This window comes from Macrobrachium nipponense, chromosome 27 (genome assembly GCF_015104395.2).
Source record: "Macrobrachium nipponense isolate FS-2020 chromosome 27, ASM1510439v2, whole genome shotgun sequence".
In the NCBI taxonomy this organism is placed as follows: domain Eukaryota; kingdom Metazoa; phylum Arthropoda; class Malacostraca; order Decapoda; family Palaemonidae; genus Macrobrachium; species Macrobrachium nipponense.
The window spans coordinates 64,115,466-64,131,359 of NC_087216.1; the positions used below are offsets into that span (position 1 = coordinate 64,115,466).

A 15,894-nucleotide genomic window follows, 5' to 3' on the forward strand; every position below is an offset into this window, starting at 1 on the left:
AAAATACTGATTCGTTAAGTCATTAGTTTCTTTATTATCATTGAAGGCATGATTACTTTTTGTATACAATTAACGCAGGATGGTTTACGAATTACTCAACAGACTCATAGTGTTATAATATATATATATATATATATATATATATATATATATATATATATATATATATATATATATATATATATATATATATATATATATATATATATATATATATATATATATATATATATATATATATATATGTATGAGATAGAGAGAGAGAGATAAACTTAATTATATACATATAATATATACACACACATGTATACATAGTTGTATTATATCAATTTGCAATGCAGTTCATATAAATATTTTACCATTCCTGTACAGCATTTTAGAAATAGAAAATCACTGATTGCCATCTACATCATGAGCGTTTAATTGAAATCTTGCTATTTGTGTAATATCTTTTAAAACAGCCACGAAAACTCCTGATAGGAAAGGGTATTGTTACATAAAAATTCGCATCAGTGTCATTCAAAAGCCGTTTCCTGATCGTCGAATTACACATAAAAATGCAACTTTTGTCAAACAATCACTCAAGTTTCTTTTGCATTTGTATTTGGACGTAAAACACTAATCAATCAATATTTTTCAATATTAATGTTTTCGAACCAGTCATAAGACTCGTTTCCTGCTTCCATCTCACCAGATAAAACTTATAAACTGGTCCATCATCATTGAATCCGCCAATGTGAATTTGAAGAGAATTAAGGATTGACTCTTTCCTCACATATCTGTCGTTCAAATCTACCCTGGATCAAATTTGATCATTTTTTTTTTTCGTTAGGTAGATTAACCATCATGACTCTCTCTCTCTCTCTCTCTCCTCTCTCTCTCTCTCTGTGTGTGTGTGTTGCTAATCTATTTTAAGAGAGGAATGACAACATGAGAAAAATATCTCGCTTTGTTTCAAGCATATCAGTTCAATTTCTAGAGAGGAGCAAAAACTTCCTCTCAGATGGAATGAATTGAAAAGTTCCAATTTGATCTGGATTGGAAGAGATCTCGACCATTATTAAACAAAGTTCATCTACCAAAAAACTTCAGCCATAAATCATTTCCTCTAGGAATGAATAAGAACGCCAAAGACTTATTGAAACATTAAGGGGAAATTTCTAACTTCTCTTCACATTTTTATTATGATTTTTCTTCAAAGAACAGAATGATTACATAATCGATATGAAACCCACTGCTGGCCTCTGCCTCTGAATACCTTGTAAACTATGACCTTCCCCCCAACCCCACCCCCCCCTCTTTTTTTTCTTTCTTTTTTTTTTATTCAGAGGTGCGTTGCTTCTTCTGGCAATTATGGCAATTATTATTGAGGTTCTTTCGAACGGGAAAATTCCAGTGAGTCAATCATCGCATTTTCGACATTTTTTCTCTTACGAATGCTAAATTCCAAATAAAAATTGCAGACTTTTCTATAATTTGTAGCTATAATTATGAATGGAAAAGGTAGTATACATCAAATACACCTTTAGTTTATTCTAAAGCGATAATTAATGTTGCTGACATTATGTTTGTTTCTCTCCTCTAATTTTCCGTTTTTTATCTCGTCGTTTTGTTTTATTCAAACTTTACAAACCGTCAGTGCAAATGATCACCAAAGGGATAGAAATCACTAAAAATTGGAATCTTAATTACAAATGAAAGTCTGGAACCAAATGAATAATTGAGCCGATCCAGAGTAGTCTTCTTCTAATTACCGCCCCTTAATGAGGCTTCTCTAATGAGGTTCATTAAGGTCCCAATCTTACAATGGCCATTTCGTCATTAGTGGACACCGCTTGTTTTGTTTACCACTCCTAAATGAATAAATATTCATAGATGTATTTGTGACTGGTATTCCGTGCACTTGCAGTACAGGTATTTTTTTTTTTTTTATAAAAATTACACATAACACACATTTATGTGTACATATATGCACATGTATATATTTATAAATAAATAAACAAAAATAAAAATATATATATAGATTATATATATATATATTATCTATATCTATATATATATATATATATATATATATATATATATATATATCTATATATATATATATAAATATATATATATATATATCTATATATACTATATATATATATAGTCTATATTCTATATATATATCTATATATATATATATAGATATATATATATATATTTTTACACGAAAAAATTTTACAGCGGTTCCTAGAGAGGAATTATATACATAAAGAGATACTAATTTTAATAAAGGCCAAGAAGCACCTGCTGTCATTTATCCCATAATTAGAATAACGATTCTCACTGCCCGCCCGGTTGTTTACGCCTTGTTGAGTTTGAGTCCTCTGCCTTTTGCTGTAACTAATTATAAACAAACTTTTAGAGCTAAAGGGATTTTTTATTACTTGTGTCTCCAAGAATTCATATCCTGCGCTCATTGAAGCAGCTAGAGATCAGTTGAGAGGGAATCATAACGTGGTTACATGCTTTATATTTTGTTTTTGCCTTCTGCGTCTGTCTGTCTGTTTCTGTCTGTCTGTCTGTCTGTCTGTCTGTCTGTCGTCTGTCTGTCTGTCTGTCTGTCTGTCTGTCTGTCTGTCTGTTTCTTTTTTCACGGTTACTAATTCCATGACAATACAACCTTCAATTTGGTCAGTAGGCCAGCAGTTACCTCTAACGACCCTACAGTGAGCCTCCCCAATATCTCAGGATTTACATGAAAGTCTTCGGATTTTCACATCTTTGACTCCGTAGAAAGGTTAAATAAGTTAACGGGAATTCTATACCTTTGTCATGATTCCTTTTGTCGTTTCTCCTTTGTCTCTGTGTCGGGCAAAGACTCTGGGCTGCACTTTGCACCAGAGAGCTCTTCCACCCCCCAGAGTCTATTTTCTTCGCTGAATATTTCAAAAGCCTCCGTCTCTCAGAAGGGAATCTGAAACTGGATTTCTTTTTTTCTTTTTTTTTTTTTTTTTCTGCTCTCTTACTCTTCCATTTCTTATCTTCGTATTTTACAATAAAGTAATAGGCGAATAAACGCAATAGTTCTTTATGTATCTACTTTATAATTTCTGTTACTTATACCACAGATGATGTTTTGTTTTTTTCATCTTCACAAAGATTAAAACAAAATATCGTTTAACACACACACACACACATAAATATATATATATATATATATATATATATATATATATATATATATAGGTATATATATATATATATATATATAAAGATAAATGCCACGAAGGAAAAATAAACGAAAGAGGTCTGCAAGATCTTTTGACTTTTAAAAGTTTCCTTTACTGAGGCAGATACTCATAATCATCGCATTTCGACATTTTTCTCATACGAATGCTAAGTTCGAATAAAAATTGCAGACTTTTCTATAATTGTAGCTATAATATGAATGGAAAAGGTAGTACACGGGCAAATAGAACCTTTAGTTTATAATAAAGCGATAATTAATGTCTACTGACATTATGTTTTTTACTCTCAATTTCTAATTTCCGTTTTATAATTTCGTCGTTTTATTCAACAAAACTTTCAGAAACCGTCAGTGCAAATGATCACCTAAAGGTAGGAAAATCACTAAATTGGAATCTTAATTACAATCTGAGTCTGGAATTAAAAAATGCACAATGGAGCCGTTCCAGAGTAGTCTTCTTCTAATTACCCTTAATTAGGCTTCTCTAATGGGGTTCATTAAGGTCCCAATCTTACAATGGCATTTCGTCATTAGTGGACACCGCTTGTTTTGTTTACCACTCCTAAATGAGACGAGAATATTTCATAGAACTAGTTTGTGACTGTATTCCGTACAATTGCATTACAGGTATTTTTTTTTAAATACACATAACACCATTTATTTAGTGTATATATATGCACATGTCTATATTTTATATATATATATATATATATATATATATATATATATATATATATATATATATTATATATATATATATATATATATAATATATATATATATATATATATATATATATATAATCTAGACACGAGAAAAATGTACAGCGGTCATAGAGAGGAATTATATACAGAAAGAATAACTAATTTAAATAAAGGTCAGGAGGCACCCTGCTGTCACTTATCCCATAATTAGAATAACGACTCTCATCTGCCCCGGTTTTGTTTTTACGAACTTGTTTGATTTTGAGTCCTCTCTGCCTTGCCTTTTGCTGTGTTTAACTTATAACAACTTTTAGAACTAAAGGGATTTTATACTTGTGCTCCACAAATTCATATCCCTGCGCTCATTGAAGCAGCTAGAGATCAGTTGCGGGGGAATCATAACGTCGTTACATGCTTATATTTAACATGCCTTCTCGTCTGTGTCTGTCTGTCTGTCTGTCTTGTCTGTCTGTCTGTCTTTTCATGGTTACTAAAAATTCCTTGGACAATAACAACCTTCATGATCAGTAGGTCAAGCAAGTGACCTCTAACGACCCTACAGTGAGAAAAGGTAATAAGTCTACGGATTTCTATACCTTTGCCACGATTCCTTTTGTCGTTTCTCCTTTGTCTCTGTGTCGGGGGGGGGCAAAGACTCTGGGCTGCACTTTGCACCAAGAGCTCTTCAAACCAGAGTCTATTTTTTCTTCGCTGAATATTTCAAAAGTCTCCGTCTCCCAGAAAGGGAATCGGAAGCTGGATTTCTTTTTTTTTCTTTGTTTTCTTCTCCTCTCTTACTCTTCCATTTTCTTCTCTTCGCATTTTACAATAAGTAACAGGCGAATACGAAATAGTTCTTTTATGTATCTACTGATAAAATTTCTGTCACTTATACCACGGGTGACGTTTTTCTTCTTCACAAATATTAAAACAAATATCGTTTAACACACACACATATACGTATATATATATATATATATATATATATATATATATATATATATATATATATATATATATATATATATATAATATCTATATATATATATATATATATATACATATATATAATGTGTGTGTATGACGTGAATGAAGTATCATGGAAATTTAGTATGGAAAGTAATACGAGTTAAAAGCAACACGTTATAATTTCCAGTGGGATCAGTATCTAGCATTGAAAATGACCCTTCAGCAGGATTCACAGATAAATTTTTGCAAAGGGGGAAACTTTAAACGATGTTATTTATGAAAAGCAGGAATGAAAATATCATCGCCCTAAAGAATATTATCATGGCAGTCTATTGAAAAAGAGTGGATAAGTAAAAATTTTTACTCAGAAAAGACATAAAGAAGAAAACTGTGCCATCCAGACACATCGAAGAAGAAGAAGAAGGAGGGGGGATGGAGGAGGAGGTGGTATATAATACAACGAGAAAAACCTGACCCTTTTTACCCTCTCTCCGCTTTCCCGAACCTTATTGATTTCTGATTTCTCCACCGTCCCTTTATTCCCCCAAAATTGATATTGCGTCATGTTAGGACGCCCTCTCCCTTCTCCTTCCTCCCACCCCTTCCTTATGTCACACCAAATAATCGGTTTGGGCCGTATTTCCGACGAAAATCGTCGTCTCTTCATTATTTATTGACTGTCTGGCGTCCAGGATATAAACGTCTTCTTTGGCTAATGCTACCTTTCGTGACGGTTCTCTCTCTCTCTTTTAAGAATATCATAATAGAGTATGTTTTGGGATGGGATTCCTCACTGGTGCGGAATTTTGTCAGATATATAAAGTTATGGAAAAAAAGAGCATTAATATAACGGTAGAAGCTAAGATTGCCTCAACTTCTGTGCAAACAAGGAAATTAAAATGTGAATTATTATTAAATGTGGAGGTGTATGCTACCTCTGTTTTCATTTAAAAAGTTACGGTAAAATATTTCTCAGCTAATTCATTTGAAGCCGTCCGTGATTGGCGGACGAGTACTTTTTTTGTTTACGACACCAATCATACGTCGCATTCAACTTCATCGGCCCAAATCATCAACGAGATATAAAACCATGAAAGATAAATCGCGTGAGAAATTTACCGTCAGACCCATGGAAACACTAACAGGGTGATGACAGTCTTTCATTTCTTTGCTCATCCAGAGTCCGTTGGGAAGGGCAACCTGTTACCGTAAACGTTAAAGACCCGAATGATGGGAGGGAATAAAAGAGGGGGCAAATGGCGCCACCGTGAACGACGAGGGGACAAACGCCCCCCTCAATAGCTGGCCTCGTATAAATGACCCATATGAATAAATAATCAAACACATTAAACAGCACTGGCGCCGTATTATGCGGGGGAAGCGTTCCCGGAATTTATGGCTCCATAGATGAACTGAGCATCTATAAAATGTAGATTATTTTTACCGTCTAGTTCCCGCATGACGACGGTGATAGGTTTCGGCAACGTAGCATTTTACCTATAGGTAGTGTTTCTCAACCTGGGGGCGTCAGCAATTCCAGGGGAACGCGAGCCCCAGGGAAAAAGTAAAAAAATCTCTAACTATATACGTTATTCTTTTAAGAAGAGGTGATGAATTACTACTCGAAATTTATGAGAAAATGCACAAGTATCGCCTTATACATTAGTGTCGTATAGTCTACAACTTTAGTTGGCCTCGTTCGGATCCTAAGTATGTTCGATCGATGTAGTATCTTTGCAAAGCTGCATTTTCCTTCCTCGCTCGTTGCTCTCAAGACACAGAAACAGCTGAAATGTTTGAAGGAGACTGACACTGTTCAGTCTCCGGTATCAACCATGCACTCAAGATCTAGGAGCTAAGAAGCAGTGACAAGTTTCTCACCGAAGTAATCATGTTATGTAAGTAAATCAAAATAAGGTTATCGAATTTTACCACCCCTTTCCTTTATAAAAATCCTTGAATATTATGAAGCAATTTACGACATTGTTAAAAATGAGAGAAAACGCACCTTCTGTAACCCATATATTTCAGGCAGCCATTTACGAAATATTACAGAAAATATGATGAAAACTGAGGACAAAAAGAAAATTGTCTATCTCGCCTTCCTGCTAATACCCATAATTCCTGGAGAAAATTACACCGGGAATAAGAAGTATGAAATAAAAACGTGAAGATAAGAGACTGAGAAGGTGACAAAAAACATAGTCCTTTGTTTTTCATTGCTCCGGGGAAAGGGCTCCTCTTTCCGTCTATTATTATCTTTTGCAGCCAAAAAAGTATAAATGTATCAACACACGAAGCTTTGAAGTAACGAGTCAATGAGTTCTCTCTTTCCTTTCCTCTTCATTAAGCTCGATATTCACGTGTTACAATTTATTCTGCATAAATGTCAGGTATTCTTTTTGTTGTGCGAATAGACCTCGGGTCCGTATATGGCAACGCTATATTATGCAGCCCTCGATTTAGAATTAGATTTCATCTTTTTTTTTAATTCGGATATTAGATTATGAATGTTTTTGTCTGTCGTGGTGACGTTGCATCAGAGAAGTTAATTCCATGGTGCCTATGAATTTTTTGTGACCATAAAGGTAGCGAATTTTATTTTATGATGCTTTGTGGAACTATATTTGATGATAATGTAGATGAAAATATTAAAAGTAACGTAAAGGATTTATTTCACTTGTGCCCTTGAGCCGAGAACACAGGCAAATGGACCCGAGTTCGACAAATGAAAGCGCCGGTCGGCTAAAGACGTCATATCTACACAGGAAATTCATTGTTTTTTTGAGATCATTTCCAAGTTTGTTTTGAGTTGAAAAAGTTGAAGGCCAGTTATTGCACTCACTGTTTTTAATTGCATGTTTTTCATTTTAACTTGCTTCTGCGTCAATGTCTGTCTGTCTGCCTGTTCGGGTAACAATTTGTGACTCATTTTCGACCTGTTCCCTTCGCCCGATGGACTTGAAAGTTTGCATGTTACTCAATTCCAGTGACGAATACAACTTTAAAGGATCAGTAGGTCAGCAGTGACCTCTAACGACCCTACAGTGACCTTTCCAATTTCTCAGGATTTATAAGAAAGTCTTCAGATTTTTCACAACTTCTTTGACTCCGTAGAAAGGTTCATAACTCTACGGAATTTTATACCTTCTCTGACTCTGTAGGATAATTAATAACTCTGCGGACTTTTCAAACATTCTTTGTCCGGACAGGATATCAATTTCGTTCAGTACGATCATAAATCTGTTACATTTCGCAAAAGCTGAAATTTTACTAAAAAAAGAAATATAAAAAATCTTTCTTAAACCCGTCGTATTGAATTGAACTAAAAAGTGAAAATACAATTTTTGAATGGACCAAGATTTTCTTGCAATAACCATGTCTACAAAGATAAAAACAGTCAGAGCCAAACATGGAACGAAATGCTACAAGAAATGTAGAAAATACATTTCTTCTCTTGTAGTATTTCCCTTCATGTGAAATATTACAAAACTAAACAAAACTTGGTAACAGAAAAGCGCCCCCCCCCCCCCCCCCCCACGCACCCAACCAAATTCCTTTTAAACTTTACAAGTCACGCGTTTTTCCTGTATGTTCAGGGAAAACTTAAGTTATTCGAACTTTCCAAAACTGCTCAGTTAGACAAAGACTTATCTCTGCTGATGTTTGTGCCTCGATTTCCGACCTGACTTTTGGAAATAGTTCAGAATGCCGTAAAAAATCATATGAAGCAAAAGAGAAGTATTAAAAATAAATTGGTTGGTAGAAAACCTCAACCACAAACAAAGGGTATGTTGGCGAATTCCAGCCAGTGAAATAGTGTTTAGAGTTGTTGAAATTCCACCCATTTTCATTATCAGATAATAGACTTATATGAATATAATAAAAATTTTTAAAATACTATTTTTTTAAGGTATGGTTACTGATGTATGAGGCACCGACGAATTTACCTAGCGCAGGTCAGGTTAACCAAGTTAGGTTAGATTATATCCAAATCCCAAAGACTAAGAGGTTATATTACTCGATTCAAAGATTTTTATAAATATGAGAAAAAGGAGCGAGGGGAGAATTCGGAAGCTATAGCAGAAGCGAGACCTACAGAGCTTTCAAGAAGAAAGGAATCGTCAGGTGTTTCGGTGGCATATGAAGCGGCGGTCTGCTCAGTAGGTAAAATGAAAGTATTACAAAAATCATATTTGAATCAGGAGACTGAGACAGTTTCAGAGTAACAGGAATGATTATGTAAACAAATGAGAGCGAAGGGAAACTTTTTTTATATAATTTTTCGTATATAATTGCGTTACCCTTTGAAGTTTAGTCACGTTAGCACTGAAATTGATGAAAGCCTGCAAAAGTATTCATCCATATTTGATCCCATATTCTTAATGAGGTTTGACGTGTACGTCACATTCGCCTTCTTATAAGAGTGAAGAGCCTTTTAAAATTATTTATTTTACGTTGAGAGGTTCTTAATATCGCAAATTATGATGCTGACTCTTTTGAAAAATCAGAAGACTCAGTTTAATCCTTGATTCTGTGTAAAATACCGTACAGACTGTATATCACCTGAACTATAATTAAATGTAGGTTGCCATCGAAACCACTCTCCCCAAAAATCGCATCATATATGAATAGAAATCAAAATGTAATGAAATACACAAAGCATTATCCCATCAGGTCGAAAAACGACGGAACATGATTCACAAGCTCCTGCATGTCATGTTTACTGATCTGAGAGTCAATCAACCACATCAGAACTCGATTCAGATTAATAGCGCTTCACATTTACTCCAATCAAAGGACTGCATTTAGATACGATGCATTTCATGGCACAAATGCATTTTTACGTTGACATAAATAGACGCCTCTTTCATCGTGATGAAATTGGAAGTCTGGATTGGTCCATAAATTTCATATAATTTTATTTTATTTTACGTTGGATATGTATTTATCCCATGACGGGACCAGTTTAATATTCACCAATTACTATTTCCTAGTTAGTATAGCCACTGCACAACCGTTTTCTATTACTATGTCTTTTTTTCTCTCTTATTTTTTAGAATGATTCGTATTATTACGTATTACTTATTATAGAGATGATCGAGAACTGATTACTCCATAATAATGTTATCCAAACTCAGACGATGACTCATTGCTAATATTAATACTCAAAATGCTTTTATTGCACTCGCTCATATGTATACCACTGCTGATTATCTCAGTTTTCTTTTGCAGATGGAATCGTTTTCAAGATTTTAGTTTTTTGTAAAAGAAAACTATTGAGATGGCTTCGTCTGTCCGTCCGCACTGTTTTCTGTCCGCCCTCAAGATCTTAAAAACGACTGAGTGAGACTAGAGGTCTGCAACTTGGTAAGTTGGTCATCCACCCTCCAGTCATCTAGCCCCAGTGGTTTTTATTTTACCATTTTTAACTCTCTTATTATTCAAATGACTTCTGGTTACAGATATTTGTGGCAAAATGCAACTAACCATCGCCTTTTACATGAGGTGCACTGACGGCAATACCCCCCAACGGGGTATAGATAACATTAGTGAACCACGAATATTATGCCCTGGGTACTTCCTAACAAATCAACGGAGACGACATACGAAACAGTTCTCCACGTTCTAAAGTCTGCGTTCAACTTGACAACCTGAGAGTCATGGTTGATTTTGAAAGTCACTTATGATACTATTCAAAATAATTTTGCAAATGCGAAAGTAACCGGATGTTCGTTACATTTAGTCAACCATTTTCTCCGAAATGTATCTGATTTTGGCCATAAAGTGCCCTATCAAAGTGATTCGAATTGAAGGCCTTGGGTCAGTGCTTTTTCCAGCGCTCGTATTTGTTCCTCCTAAAGATGCTTTTGGTGCATCTGAGGAGGAGGAGGAGGAACTAGTCCACAATGGCGATTTGCCTCAAGACCTGATTTCCTACTTCGAAACCCATTACATTCATAGCGGGTGGGGTTGGGGGGGGGATAAGAGGCAAAAGCCATCGCAGAGGAAGAGTCGCTCTAACGTTTCCTGTGTTATATGGAATGTTCAAGAACAGACCTTGAATACTTTACCAAACACCAACAATAAAGTAAAAGGTTCCATAACGCCTCACAAAGTTGTGTCACAAACACCCACCCAAATATTTGGAAACTTGTAAACATTTCAAAAAGCGAAGTGTGTAGCAAAAAAGAAAAGTCCAGACCTCGAAAGCGGCAATGAAACTTCCATGAAGAAAAGGTACAAAGATATTCATGTAAAAATACAAATAATTGTTTCAATGTACGATTCTCAGCATAACTTTGACAACTGACAAAGTATTGCAATGAAATTCATCACTCTAAACTTGGATTACAGCTTTATATTTTCATTCTTTAGATATTGCGATGAACTTGCATCATTTTCAAATTAATTTTAACTTGCATTATTTTTACCTTAACCCTTTATTTTCCCTAATATTTACTATTTTTTATATCTTGAACATTGCAGTATTATAACTTGAATTTATTTTACCCGATTTTTCTGTTATAAATAAACTTTAATCATCATACTTTGGACATACTCTATTAATTGTACGGCAACAATTTCTCGCGGCAGCAATTCCATGCAGTAAAAATACCTTGCGGCAAAAAGTCCTACGATGAAAACTCTAGCGGCAAAAATTCCAAAAGTGAAAACTCCAGCAGCAAAAAGTCCTACGATGAAAACTCCAGCAGCAAAAAGTTCTACGGTGAAAACTCCAGCACCAAAAAGTCCTACGATGAAAACCCCAGCAGCAAAAAGTTCTAAGATGAAAACTCCAGCAGCAAAAAGTTCTACGATGAAAAATCCAGCAGCAAAAAGTCCTACGGTGAAAACTCCAGCAGCAAAAAGTCCTACGGTGAAAACTCCAGCAGCAAAAAGTTCTACGGTGAAAACTCCAGCAGCAAAAAGTCCTACGGTGAAAACTCCAGCAGCAAAAATTTCTACGATAAAAACTCCAGCAGCAAAAAGTTCTACTATGAAAACTCCAGCAGCAAAAAGTCCTACGATGAAAAATCCAGCAGCAAAAAGTCCTACGATGAAAACTCCAGCAGCAAAAAGTCCTACGATGAAAATCCAGCAGCAAAATGTTCTACGGTAAAACTCAGCAGCAAAAAGTCCTATGATGAAAACTCCAGCAGCAAAATGTTCTACGGTGAAAACTCCAGCAGCAAAAAGTCCTATGATGAAAACTCCAGCAGCAAAAAGTTCTACAGTGAAAACTCCAGCAGCAAAAAGTCCTACGATGAAAATTCCAGCAGCAAAAAGTTCTAAGGTGAAAACTCCAGCAGCAAAAAGTTCTACGGTGAAAACTCCAGCAGCAAAAAGTTCTACGGTGAAAACTCCAGCAGCAAAAAGTCCTACGGTGAAAACTCCAGCAGCAAAAAGTCCTACGGTGAAAACTCCAGCAGCAAAAAGTTCTACGGTGAAAACTCCAGCAGCAAAAATTCTACGTGAAAAACCTCCAGCAGCAGTCTACGGGTGAAAACTCCAGCAGCAAAAGTTCTACGGTGAAAATCCAGTGGCAAAAAGTCGCACGGCAAAAAGTCGCACGGCAAAGTCGCAACGGCAAAAACTCCAGTGGCAAAAAGTCCTATGGGGAAAAGTCATACGGTGAAAACTCCAGTGGCAAAAATTGCTACAGCCACAAATAAGATAACTTGTTTAAAAACAAATGAACATTAAATGAAACATTTCCGCAGATAACATTAAAATGCTTACGCTGCTTACAAGAACACAGTTGATGAGGCAACGGAATCTTCTCTCATTCCAGAGAGGTGGAATCCTCTCCCATCCCAGAAAGTAGCTCCTTTGCTTCCATTTCAGAAATGGTCAATCGCCAAATGGCTTGAAACGAATTGCCAGACGAGAGGAGAGGAGGAGGGGAGGAGGAGGAGGAGACAACGATGCATTTTTGGAGCGATAAAAGAAAAAAGTAAAAAAGAAGAAACTTGTTAATGAGCGAAGTTGAAGAAATGTAAATGGAAGTTGGGAAGAGACCAGACACCATCAGCTGAGGATTACCGGTTAATGGTCTCAAAAACTCGGAGGAAAAGACTCGGGGTCCTACGATGAAAACTCCAGCAGCAAAAAATTCTACGATGAAAACTCCAGCAGCAAAAAGTTCTACTATGAAAACTCCAGCAGCAAAAAGTCCTACGATGAAAAATCCAGCAGCAAAAAGTCCTACGATGAAAACTCCAGCAGCAAAAAGTCCTACGATGAAAATTCCAACAGCAAAATGTTCTACGGTGAAAACTCCAGCAGCAAAAAGTCCTATGATGAAAATTCCAGCAGCAAAAAGTTCTACAATGAAAACTCCAGCAGCAAAAAGTTCTATGGTGAAAACTCCAGCAGCAAAAAGTCCTACGATGAAAAATCCAGCAGCAAAAAGTTCTACGGTGAAAACTCCAGCAGCAAAAAGTCCTACGATGAAAACTCCAGCAGCAAAAAGTTCTACGATGAAAACTCCAGCAGCAAAAAGTTCTACGGTGAAAACTCCAGCAGCAAAAAGTCCTACGATGAAAACTCCAGCAGCAAAAAGTTCTACGGTGAAAACTCCAGTGGCAAAAAGTCGCACGGCAAAAACTCCAGTGGCAAAAAGTCCTATGGGGAAAAGTCATACGGTGAAAACTCCAGCGGCAAAAATTGCTACAGCCACAAATAAGATAACTTGTTTAAAAACAAATGAACATTAAAGGAAACATTTCCGCAGATAACATTAAAATGCTTACGCTGGTTACAAGAACACAGTTGATGAGGCAACGGAATCTTCTCTCATTCCAGAGAGGTGGAATCCTCTCCCATCCCAGAAAGTAGCTCCTTTGCTTCCATTTCAGAAATGGTCAATCGCCAAATGGCTTAAAACGAAATTGCCAGACGAGAGGAGGAGGAGGAGGAGGAGGAGGAGGAGACAACGATGTATTTTGGAGCGTTAAGAAGAAAAAAGTAAAAAAGAAGAAACTTGTTAATGAGCGAAGTTGAAGAAAGGTAAATGGAAGTTGGGAAGAGACCAGACACCATCAGCTGAGGATTACCGGTTAATGGTCTCAAAAACTCGGAGGAAAAGACTCGGGGTCAGTTGTCTCGGAAAGGAATTGGATGGATGGCAGTTTCTCCACTATCTACTATTAGCAATTATTTGGTGAATGATGCATGTTATTATCACGATAGTAATTAAATATATAAAGCAGAAAATGTTCTATAAAAATATACATTTTAAGGCTTCGTTCGTTGGTGAGGTGAATTTTTGAAATAACCGTTAGCATTAAATGGCCAAGTAAGATGGCGCGTACAGGATGTCGGAGTAATTATGGATAGGGGGTAGGGGATGGAGCTGATCAGTTCACTTTTACTCTAAACAGCCTCACTTTTCCCCCAAGAGCTTATCTGGGTTACAAGTGCCAGATTCCTTACCCATTATCCCATCAGGTCGAAAAACGACGGAACATGATTCACAAGCTCCTGCATGTCATGTTTACTGATCTGAGAGTCAATCAACCACATCAGAACTCGATTCAGATTAATAGCGCTTCACATTTACTCCAATCAAAGGACTGCATTTAGATACGATGCATTTCATGGCACAAATGCATTTTTACGTTGACATAAATAGACGCCTCTTTCATCGTGATGAAATTGGAAGTCTGGATTGGTCCATAAATTTCATATAATTTTATTTTATTTTACGTTGGATATGTATTTATCCCATGACGGGACCAGTTTAATATTCACCAATTACTATTTCCTAGTTAGTATAGCCACTGCACAACCGTTTTCTATTACTATGTCTTTTTTTCTCTCTTATTTTTTAGAATGATTCGTATTATTACGTATTACTTATTATAGAGAATGATCGAGAACTGATTACTCCATAATAATGTTATCCAAACTCAGACGATGACTCATTGCTAAATATTAATACTCAAAATGCTTTTAATTGCACTCGCTCATATGTATACCACTGCTGATTATCTCAGTTTTCTTTTGCAGATGGAATCGTTTTCAAGATTTTAGTTTTTTGTAAAAGAAAACTATTGAGATGGCTTCGTCTGTCCGTCCGCACTGTTTTCTGTCCGCCCTCAAGATCTTAAAAACGACTGAGTGAGACTAGAGGTCTGCAACTTGGTAAGTTGGTCATCCACCCTCCAGTCATCTAGCCCCAGTGGTTTTTTATTTTACCATTTTTAACTCTCTTATTATTCAAATGACTTCTGGTTACAGATATTTGTGCAAAATGCAACTAACCATCGCCTTTTACATGAGGTGCACTGACGGCAATACCCCCCAACGGGGTGATAATAGATAACATTAGTGAACACGAATATATGCCCTGGGTACTTCCTAACAAATCAACGGAGACGACATACGAAACAGTTCTCCACGTTCTAAAGTCTGCGTTCAACTTGACAACCTGAGAGTCATGGTTGATTTTGAAAGTCACTTATGATACTATTCAACTCCCCAACCCACACCATCAAAGATTGCAAAGTAGGCCGCAAGCCTGAGGAGGAAGGCTTATGAATTACTTTCTTGCACAAAACACATTTCCTTTTCCCGCTTCTTCTTCCTCCTCCTTATTTGTCCCCTTCTACCCAACTTCCTCTTCTCCGGGCAAGAAAGCAAGATGAGATCTGTACTTAGAGTGAATTGAACCCGTGGAAATGAGACACGAGTGGAATCCTTGTTTGTTTTACACGTCATTTGGGGATCTGTCTTGTTTGGAAATCGATTTTGGTCATTACAAGATCTTCCCTGATCTTATTCATTAACACCTTTCACGATTGTGCATCAGCTCTGCCGGCCCTCCTTTCCGAAATTACTGTTTCTTTAACTTATATATATATATATATATATATATATATATATATATTATATATATATATATATATATATATATATATATATAATCAGAGCTAACCCCTATAATCATAGATATGAATCTCACTACCAACAAGACGTCAT

At 36.0% G+C, this 15,894-nt stretch overlaps 1 protein-coding gene across 1 annotated transcript; it reads left to right on the forward strand.

Annotated features, from left to right (window-relative positions):
- Positions 1–12,055: 12,055 nt before the first annotated feature.
- Positions 12,056–13,597, forward strand: LOC135200705 (neurofilament medium polypeptide-like). The gene is made up of 2 exons (XM_064229313.1): positions 12,056–12,411; positions 13,015–13,597. The coding sequence occupies exons 1-2, from the start codon at positions 12,056–12,058 to the stop codon at positions 13,595–13,597; spliced, it is 939 nt and encodes a 312-aa protein (XP_064085383.1).
- The last annotated feature ends 2,297 nt before the right edge of the window (positions 13,598–15,894 follow it).